The 10,974-nt window shown below is 39.9% G+C and overlaps 1 protein-coding gene across 1 annotated transcript; it reads left to right on the top strand.

The window, feature by feature from the left end:
* The first annotated feature begins 275 nt into the window (after positions 1-275).
* LOC146573486 (catenin delta-1-like) lies at positions 276-10,670 on the top strand. The gene is made up of 10 exons (XM_085278531.1): positions 276-1,520; positions 4,809-4,883; positions 4,975-5,100; positions 5,324-5,613; positions 5,726-5,816; positions 6,098-6,288; positions 6,366-6,618; positions 7,374-7,445; positions 9,439-9,618; positions 10,665-10,670. The coding sequence occupies exons 1-10, from the start codon at positions 1,380-1,382 to the stop codon at positions 10,668-10,670; spliced, it is 1,425 nt and encodes a 474-aa protein (XP_085134657.1). The 5' UTR covers positions 276-1,379.
* Positions 10,671-10,974: the final 304 nt, after the last annotated feature.

Genomic DNA, 10,974 nt, shown 5'->3' with positions numbered 1-10,974 from the left:
TTTTTATGCCTTTCCACTGTAAATGCACATGTAATGAGGGCAGATGCAATGAATGTGGAAAAAATTAGATGATTTTAAAATCACACTTACTGTTGTAAAAAGTGTTTTTCATGTCTCAATATATTGTCATGTCATCTCTCTTTCTTTCTTTTTTACGACTCACGCTTTAAATGAGACATATTTTAGCAAAGATGATGCTTTATTTTAGTTACAAGTAAGTGGAGAGGTGGGTGTGTTACACTTGGGCTTACAGTTTCAGCTTTTTAATAACCTTTTAGAGTATACATGCCCTTTGAGGGTTGCTATTTTAAATTGTTTGTTATGAAATCATTGTTTTACTGGTAAAGCTGCATGTGGGGCATTAACTAAAACGATTTGGAGCCCCCCTTGTTTAACACATCAGCAAACTGGCAAAGCATAGTTTGCTTTCCTATAGCAATATTAGCCCAGACTCCCTTTAGAGTAACTGTGTAATAGACACAAAGGTGGTCAGTCAGAATTGGAAAAGTGGCAGGGTCTTGTCCCACAATCCATACAATAATTTAACAGGTAAATTAATGAGGTTAAATACAGAGGACTTGTCTAGGTAATTTGCATGTATTCATCATTGTCATGGCAGTATTGAACAGTGCTTTCACACATGTTGACTTTTTCCCTCGTCAGGGATGCAGGACTTTCTGTCATCTCCTTGCTGTGGAGGTCACACCCTGAGAGTTTTAAACACCTCAGGCTTTTTAAATTTAGTTTAACTTGCTGGCATGACTCTTGTCTCATGATATCTCCTCTCTGCTCTCGCACTCATCTCCCTCTTCCTTTCTCACTTCATCTGCATTTTTGGAGTGAGGAAGTGCTAACAAGCTCCACACGCTGCAGCTGAAAACACGCTGTAATTCTCTCTCTCATCATGCATCGCGCTTATTATTTTTAACCCAGCACAGGAGTAGGTGGAGGGGAAAAAGGAAAAAAAAAAAAAAAAGGTGATGGGAGCTTTCATCCATGGCTGCTTTGCTGGTTCCACCTTGAGTTTGAATTGAATAATCTTTTTTTAATGAAATAAATATGCTTTCTTTTTACTGCTCATCCTTGCAGCATTTCTCACACATGCTCTAACCTAATCACGTTTTCTCGCTCCTGTTCCCTCGTTGATCTCGCCTCGCTTTGCCTCCCTGCGTCAGCTCCAGCTGCTTTTTAGCCTCTAAATATCAACTTCATTAGCACTTTCCAGGCACACTGTGCCAGCTCTTCTTTTTATATGTTTTGTACTTGGGTGATTCTGTCTGTTCTTTGTTAAATCCTGGTGTTGGTTGTATCTCATCTTGCTCTCTGGTGTTGACTCTGTCCTATCCTTTCCTGTCCTGTGCTCTGCTCTCAGCGTGTGAATGGAGCAGTGTGCGAGTACGGCCTCCCTGCTGGCCTCGGTGCGGGAGCAGGAGAGGCAGTTTGAGATGCTGAGCCGAGCTCTGGAGGAGGAGCGGAGGTCGTGTGCTGGCACCTTGCCCCGCCCCCTCCCCAACATGCAGGTAACACCAAACAAACCCCGCCCTACCACCACCATCCCTCACGCATTGTTTTCCATCGAAACACCCCTTGGATTCATCTGTAATCCGAGCGAGTTTCATCCTCACGGTCACCCCCATCCTCTCTGTGTGGACTGGGGTTAAACATACCTCCTCTCTGGGTTTAATCTAACTGGACTCTTGATAACTGCTTGAATTCTGCTTGAGTTTTCGAACTTAAGCTAAGTCAAGCGAAGACACCTTTCAGTAAAGTCTTCCGAGGGGGTATTTTACACCTGCTGTTTCTCCTCGCAGTTTTTACTCACACATTTCCTCCTATCATCCATCTGTCCTGTTCTCCATTTCCTCAGTAAACCACCCATTCCTCATTCAGCATAAGTCTAATCATCCTCATCATCATATCCTTCCATCCACCTTACAAACCCAATGTGTTTGCATGCAGAACAGTCTTATTTGATATTTTGTCTTTGTTTTTTTTCTTGATTTATTTTGGGTTGAATTACAATTAAAGTCTGAGAAGACAAACAAACAAAAACATCTTTATAAATCCACTATTTTTTTTAACAACTTGCGTAATCATTTTAAATATTGTTCATCCCAGTATTGGCCAAAGTAACTATGCCAGTGAGACTAATGCATTATTACATCTATCAGACATCTCAGGGGGAAGATAAAAGAAAAAAATAAATACAAATTATAAGTTGTTGCAATGTTTTACAAAATAACTGCAACTTGTTTCCAGAGTTGCCAGAGGCTTCTTCCTGTTAAAAGGGAGTTTTTCCTTCAAACTGTCGCCAAAGCATTTGCTCATAGGGGGCCAAGTGATTGTAGGGGTTTTCTCTGTATTACTCTAGGGCCTTTACCTTACAATATAAAGGCATCTCTCTGTTGTTCTGATTTATATTTAAAAAAAAAAAAAAAATAGAAAAACATCCATCCATCTTCTGCTTATCCGGGGGCAGGTCATGGGGGCAGCAGCCTAAGCAGCAAAGCCCGGACCAGATTTTTCTATTAGAAGCCCATTCTGGGCTTCTAATAGAAAGACATATAAATATAAAAATTGGATAGTGTGCTTATTTAGCCTTTAGAGAACAGTGGAAATTTGTAAGAGAGGGGATTTCCAGAGTAGCCTGTGGATATCAGTTATCAGTTAATGTTTGCAAATGCAAGCTAAACTGACAACAGCCTTTGCTTTCAAGATTGTGTTTTAGCTAGTCCATTAGCCTTTACGTGTCCAACTCCAGGCCTGAAGGGCCGGTGTCCCGCAGGTTTTAGAGGTGTCCTTGATTCAACACAGCTGATTTAAATGGCAAAATGACCTCAACGTGTCTTGAAGTTATTCAGAGGCCTGGTAATGAACTAGTCATTTGATTCTGGGTGATATCTAAAACCTGCAGTTTAGAGCATTTTTTCTGAATATTAAAATACTCTGCTGTCCCTCCAAAGAAGTTTTGGGTTCCACCAAAGGAAAATTACCAGGATGAGATTTTTCTTTAAACTATCTGAGGTCTACTTTACTCAAACTAAAAATAAATGGTCCAAAATAACAGGAAAATTATTTATTTTCTCACTTCAGGTAACTTTGACCTTTTTCCTTAAAAGTAGACGGGCTAATCATGCTTATACAGAAGCTTATTGTGATCCAGGAAAACCCCTGTTTACCTGCATGCACCCAGACTCTGCTCAAAAATAAAGAGAGCAGAACGCTTCCTGTACCAAAAAATATGTCTTACTTAGTATGCAGATGTGTTTTCTGTTTAAATGAATATTTCATTTTGTTATGCCAGAAACAAGACTTCACCTTTGCAGTAACAACCAGCAGATTTCATATGAGACCAATGCCCTGCCTGGGCCGCAGTCAGACTTTGAGTCAGAAATTCTCTGTAAAACTGTTGATTTCCGAGAATGATGCACTCACACACCTTGAGTCAGTTACCTGTTTCAGAGTGACTTCATGCTCTGAGTTTACCTCACAGATGCCTACGCTCACCCATTCTTTCACTTTCTGATTGTACAGCCTTTAGCATGCCTGAAAGAGCAGGTGTGTCCTTGCTCACACTTTTTGGCCCTGAGGAGGCCTTTGCAACATACCAATTAAACTTGGTCTCTTCCTTATTTTCCTTCTGTCTTTTGTCACTGTAGCATGTGTGGCATGCCTTCAGTGGGACGCTTCTCAGTCCCAGGCTAATAAAGAGCAGTGACAGCAGAAGAGAACTGTAGTCTGTTCTAGTTCTTATCGCTGCTCTGTGTTTCTATAGCCCAGAGGCTTTCAACATGCCTCTGCCACTTTCTCAAGGCAGCGCACTACAACCTCAGTCTTTACTGACAAGTTCCCACACGCTCGCCTCTGCTCGGTACTTTCTGATCTTCTCTCTGTCTGAGCCTTCATCACAAGGCTGTTTTGCTTATCTACGTGTTGCCTGTAAGAGCTTGGCTGCAGTTTTATTGCACCTCTAACCAGCACATTTTTCAGCATGGTGTTCACATCTTTTCTTGTGTAAATTTGAGACTACGGCTTTTCTATCAGTATGACGCATATTTCTAAATCAGAGTTGAGCAATTACCCTCCTGGTTGTGTCCTTGTAGTGACTACCTGCTGTAGTAACAGAGACAGGGCTCCATCTGTGGCTGGAATAGAAAGTACACCACACCCATTGCCACTCCTGGACAGGCAATGTAGATGGTGGTGACTTGCATGAGGAAGTCTGATTTCTACAAGTCTAGCTTTCTTCACCTATTCTCTCTACCATCACCTACACACACACACACACACACACACACACACACACATATATATATACATATATATATATATATATATATATATATATATATATATATATATATATATATATATATATATATATATATATATATATATATATATATATATATATATATATATATATATATATATATATATATATATATATATATATATATATATGTGTGTAAATAAATAAAAAAATTACACACTTTTTTTTTTTTTTTTTTTTTTTAAGTGAAAATAGGTATTAGAGTTAAGCCTTCTATGACTTTATTTGATCTCGATTGATGGTATAAGTTAAAATGAAAGGTGGCGATGGTTGCGACTCTTTCGCTTTTGTTTGTTTATTCCTTTTTTAAAACTTGGAAGCATGTATATATGTATTGCACATTGCTCAATATATGTGGAAAACCTGCTCTGTCAGTACTGTTGTCCATATTTGCTCATGGCTACATACTCTTTCATTTAGTTTGTGTGTTGGGCCATGTCATGTGTACTTTTTTCTTCTTCCTCTATTTCTACAGAACGGCCGCATTCCTTGTGATGCAGACATAGAAAGGCTGACATTGAACGAGGGTTACATCAACGGGACACATCACGTAAGCACCTTTCAGATAGTGTTGATCCAAGGTTACTGAGTGTGTAACCTACATTTGTATCTTACTCTGAAATGTATCCAAATGTATGCAGTTCAGGATGGAGCCTGGTCAGGTGGTGCAGGAGACATTCACGGTGGAGGAACAACCCCAGCAGATGCCACCTATTGTGTCTGTGGAGACCAGTGAAGATGGGACAACGAAGCGTACAGAAACCACAGTAAGAGCTAGATGCTAATAGTAGTCACTTCTTGCGAAGGAGTTTCCAGCTGTAACACAAGGGGAAGAGTGGCATTCTGGCCAAACTGGTTCATTCTTGTTTTTGTTCTGGTTTATTGCAAGGTTTGCTTTGGATGCTATCTCTGTAAAGCAGAAAAGTTCATACTTGTAATTAGTCAGCGTTGATATCTCATCTCTTTACTGTCTTGTCATCCCCTTTTAAGGTAAAGAAAGTAGTAAAGACTACCACCACACGCACAGTCATCCCTTCTGTGTCAGACACACTGTCAATGGATGGTGGAGGCTCCGTGACAGGTGGATACACTACACCTGCGGACCGAGTCTACAGGCAGGGCCCTGGAGTTGCTGTGCCAATGGACTACCCCACTCAAACTGTGCCCCGAAACTACCACTACGGACCTCCAGTGGGACCTTATGACGACTACCGCGCTGGACCTCCATCTGAGGTCTATACAAGCCTCAACAGGGGAGCTCACATGGATGATCGCTACAGGTAACATGTTCAATGAAATTCCTGTTTATCTAGGCTTCAAGGCATGCAGATTGTTTTTAAACTTTTCCATGATAATGTTTTGTCTCATTGTCAACCTCCTCCTCCTTTCCAGACCGGTTCATCCAGATGGGTATAGGACTCTAGATCCCAACTACAGAGCCCCCAGCAGGAACCAGTTGGACCCCTATGCTGCTCAGCCACAGGTGTGTTAAGCAATCATTGCCCAATTTATTCTGGCACTTTTCTCTTGGCAGAATTTTACTTTGCGGGAATTTTACACACGACACATTTTTCTGGCGAGACAGCGAGAACATAAGAAGGAATTCAAACTGTCTCCAACACTCCCTTCCCACCAATTAATTGTACTGTTATCATAATGTGTATGTCTGAGTTTCCAAGCTCAGACACAAGCCACTGAAAATGTATTTTAGAGTGCAGCCATAGTTTCAGTTGTTTTTGGATCACAGTCTTTGTCTCTGTGTAGGTTGGGCCTATGGGAAGTGGTATGGAGCTTTCCTCCATTCCAAGGTTTGTTCCAGAGCCATACGGTCTGGAGGATGACCAACGCAGTATGGGCTTTGATGAGCCCGACTATGGCATGGCACCTCCAATGCATTACAGCACTGTGCCCCGCAACCCCCATGCTTACCCTCGTGCTCCGCCTCGCAGGACTGGGTAAGTTGTGTGATCTTTGATTTTCCATAATATATTTTAGTGTCAGCCTTTACAGATCTCTTCCTTTTTCCTCTCAGGAGCTATGAGGGCCTCTTGGATGGTGACATGAGCGGTGCAGGAGATTACTACTGGGGTGGTGGTGCGCCACTGGCTCAGGGTGAAAGAGGGAGCATGGCTTCATTGGACAGCACTCTAAGGAAAGGCTCTGGCCCCGGTGGCTGGCGTCAGCCAGAGTTGCCTGAGGTCATCGCCATGCTCAACTATAGGCTGGATCCCGTCAGGAGCAACGCAGCTGCTTATCTGCAGCATCTCACCTTTAAGAATGATAAGGTAAAGGATCCGAAAACAATGCAAGCTCTCTCTTTTTTTTTTTTTTTTTTTCTTTTTTTTTTTTCACCGTTATAAAGTTTGTAAGGTTTTATATGTTTATATATTATTTTTTTCACTAGATTTAATGTTTAATTTTTCTCATTATAATGTCAGCTGGATATGTACAGGGCTGATTTTTAAGTAGTGGACTTTAAGTCATGTTGAAAGCACATCTTGTAAGCACATGATATCTTTTCAGCTGGTTTTCATCTTTTATAAAAGTGTCGTTTTTATTTCTATTTCTAACTAAAATGTTTTTTCCCTCACTTAATTTTAATTCGTGGTAGTTTGCACAGTGCAGGAATGATTGAGACGTGAATTAAAACAAATAGAACAGACCAGAGCTAAACTTTGAGCATGTCACTAAGCTTTATAAATATAAGCAACGGCAAAATCAGAGATAATAACTTGTAAAATAGCACGAGCTGACAGAGCCATTTTTGATTGTTTCAAGGGCTTAAGAAGTATTTTGTTTTGTATTTTGTGTGCATGCTTTTTCCCCTCAATGTTGATGGGAAATTCCCTCACAGATTAAAATACTTGAGGTTTTTATTGTCTTTTCAATGATTTTCAGTGTTTCTCACTTGTTACTCTGTATCCTTGTTTTGGGCCCTTGCTTGTCTATTCATTCTTGATTTAATAATTGTTTTGCATGGTTTCTATTTAATAATATAACAAATGCCCATTCACACTGTATCCCTCCTTTTGATTTGCAGGTGAAGTCCGATGTGCGTCGTCTGAAAGGCATTCCAGCACTGGTTTCTATGCTCGACAACCCACACAGAGAGGTCAGTTTGTTGTTTTTCTCCAAGGCTTTCTGTTCGCTCTTTGCTGTTCTGGAAGGTTGTTATGATTGGGCTAAAAGCGAAGCTTAAGGGATGAAGTGTATTTTAAACTGTGAGGACAAGGTGAACTGTAGATTTACCTGTAATACCGAATGAATGTGAGCTATAAACAAGCTGCATGTATTGGACTTCAAATCCTGGAGGGCGACATTTGTTCTAAATCCGGTTTTGGCCGAAACATTCAGTGGTTTTTCTCCAGTTCCCTTTCATTTCGGTCTAGTTGTGGCAAAATTTTGCTGATGTTTGTAAGGGCACTACCAAGGAAACCACATCATGCATTCCAGTCCCGAGGCAAAGAAGCATCTTAATTTCACATTTCGTGCTCCGTGGCCAGTGACAGGTTTGAAGTCTGGTGTGTGTGTGCGCGATAACTTGCTGACTGAGGAAATGGGTCACACTGCAAATGCATCTTCTAAACATTTGAAAGTGGTTTTAAAGAGTCCATCCAATAAGTTTGTGTGCATGGAAAAACGAGTCCACATTAAGTATAATATAATGAAAAAATGGTCCAGGAATGCAGACTATTACAACTTTCAAAGCAACAGCGGAGAAAAAATTCTAGGACGTTTGTTAACTTAGTGGAAATAAAGTGGAAGTACTGCATTTTTCATTTTTATTTTTTTCTGTCATAAACACCAGAGTTCACCACCATTGATTATAAATCAGATACAAATGTTCTAATGTTGCAAACCATTGTGCAATTCTTCTTTTTCTGTAGGTTTTCACATTATTAGCCATACATTTATTATTATATAATACATACAAGTTTTAATACAGACAAAATGCACAAAACAAAGTAATAGTTGAGGTATAATGGCACTAATAAATACTATTATTGAAGTATTGTATATTCGTGGGCCATAATTACCATGTTGTAAATATCTGATATTCTAACCAAATATGTACTGTGATAAAGGTGGTTGCTCAAATTAAAGATGCCAAGTTTGAAATTTAGGCTACTTCTCTTGGACAAGCTAGCATCCCACAAGCTAGCTTGTGGTCATCCCCAATGATGATGCTTTCTTGTTGTCAGAAAGAATTGTAGCCACATTAAAGTGAAATTAAGAGGCTGTTTGCATTTCAACCACAATAGAAACACATTTAGAAATGGAAATATAACGCAGTTACAAATAGTCTTTATGCAGATAAACTGTTAGCTTAGTTTGCTACCATCTATTACTTTAGCAGCTTTAGACATACCTTATATTTTTTACTTAAGGCTAAATACATCAGCCACACCTTCTGTTGTTGTAATACCGGTGTTCTGAGAAACTGTCCTACTTTGGCAAATCGTCCTACCCGTATGATAATGTGATGGTGACTTCTGACTAACCCTAACCATAACAAATATTCACAATGGCTTTAAAAATGTAGTAAATTTGGGTTTTGTGTTGTCTGCATGCGCAGCGTATGCAGAAACAATGGGTAGTTGTTTCCTACCCGATCCTACCCTACTTTGTGAGGTAGGATGGATTCCCAGAACACCGGCAGCATGTATAGGTTTTTGGTTGTTTGTTTGTTTTTCCCTAACTCTGAAAAATATTAATATATAAGGATCCAGTAAAATTGAGCAACTGGATGAAAAAAAAAAAAAAAAAAAAGTTTCCTTATATATAATTAATTAAACTGTGCATTATGAAAAGCTACGCCAGTGGAGACCAAGAACAAAACTATGAGTCTTGAAATGAGCATAATAGCTCCCCTTTAACATTTCTTTAATGTGTAAATGTGTACAAAATGCAGCCTGCTAATTTACCACTAATTGTAGTAATTACTCGTATGAGGAGCTCTGCCAAGACCTATTTAATGCGTGTAGTACAGTTTCGAGGTCATGACTGTTTCTTGCTAGCACACTCCATGCATTTGAAATCGATGCCTTCAAGTACCACTCCATCGTGGCTGATGGCCCATTAAGCTGTGCTTGTGTATGTTACAGGTTCACTACGCAGCCTGTGGCGCACTAAAGAACATCTCATATGGCAAAGATCAAGACAATAAGATTGCCATCAAGAACTGCGATGGCGTCCCGGCTCTGATCAGGCTGCTGAGGAAGACTCATGACCAGGATCTGACAGACGTTATCACAGGTACACGGTGCATAGAGATCCTGGGCTCTGTTTTCAGTCTTGTTCAGTGTGGTTGTTTACTTTTGTTAAGGTGGCTATTATTAATTTAGTTAATGTGTGCCAATTTAGCTTTTTCATACTAGATAAAGCTGACAATTGCCACCAGTTGGACAGCTATTGGACATGACTTTGCAACCCAACAGAAGTAATTTAGCCAACTGGCAGCAATCCCACCAAGAACCATGCAGCTCCCTGCAAAAGCTCCACAATCCTACACCAAGATAAACTTTAATATAAAATGTACACAAAGGAAAGAGAAATTTTGTCAGGTCAGGATTTAAAACAGATTGTCTATTTAACGTTTGTACTAATACATAGAACTGTCATACAACCTTATTTAAACTGTGCATTTTAAATGGGCAATAGGCTACATTGTTGCTTTTCATTGTGCAATCAACATTTATTTCATAATGTTATGGCTGTAGAATTGATGACACTGCCAAGGTTTAATGTGACAATGATGTTAGCTTCGCTTTCACAGTGCAGCTCTGTCTGCCTCTGGGACCAAATCTCCACATTGCACAACCAAAATAGTAAGTCGGTAGGGCTTTTGTTTTCCATGGAAACTCCTGGTAGCTAAATATGGAAAAACTATCGGGGGGGGGGGAAAAAGTCTTCTGTTGCAGGAGGCAGAAAAAGGGAGGGAGTGATGCAACCAAAAGTAAAGCAAATGAACCTTGGACAGCCAATGTCTTGAACCTAAGAGGGATCAAAAGCCACATCAAGTTGGCATTGTGCCAAAAAGAAATAATGTAGCTCCTGCTTACTTATTAGCCAGCCCAGCGTTTTTAAAATATTTTTTGGAAGGGCTCGGTTTATTCATTTGCTATAGGATTCCTGAGTTTGCAGAAACCTTCAGTACTTTTAAGTTTAAAACACAAGAAGACTTAATGATGATCAAAATATAGTCCACAGGGTATATCCTGCATATAAAAAATGTTGGCACTCATGGATAACATTGGCCCTCCCCCAAAGAAAATGTTACGAAGGCTGTGATAAATCTTTAACCAGTGTTTTTAATGTTTCATTTACTCAGGCTTAAACTCAACTTTTTATGATGTAAAAGAAAAACACTTACATTTCTTTTGAGTAAGCCAGCGTAGTCACCCCACAAAGGCCTGCTTGAGCCAAGAAAAACCCTGAACTGACTGTAGGATGTATGTAAACTTGTGTGGAAATAAAGTGGGTGTATTGCATATTTTCTTATTTTCTGTCACACACCGAGGTGTTACAGTACTCCAATATTGATGACAACTGTTATACTAATGTGCAAAAATCAGTCATTGGGTGATTCCAATCATTTCAGTTGAGTCAGGCAGCACAGACTCTTCCTCGTTCCTTTGGGA

Source organism: Mchenga conophoros, linkage group LG6 (genome assembly GCF_057382185.1).
Source record: "Mchenga conophoros isolate Kocher_MC1m ecotype Shallow Benthic linkage group LG6, M_conophoros_male_GT1.1, whole genome shotgun sequence".
Taxonomy (NCBI): Eukaryota; Metazoa; Chordata; class Actinopteri; order Cichliformes; family Cichlidae; genus Mchenga; species Mchenga conophoros.
The sequence above is the reverse complement of the archived record's forward strand: the minus strand, read 5'-3'. Positions and strand labels throughout refer to the sequence as shown.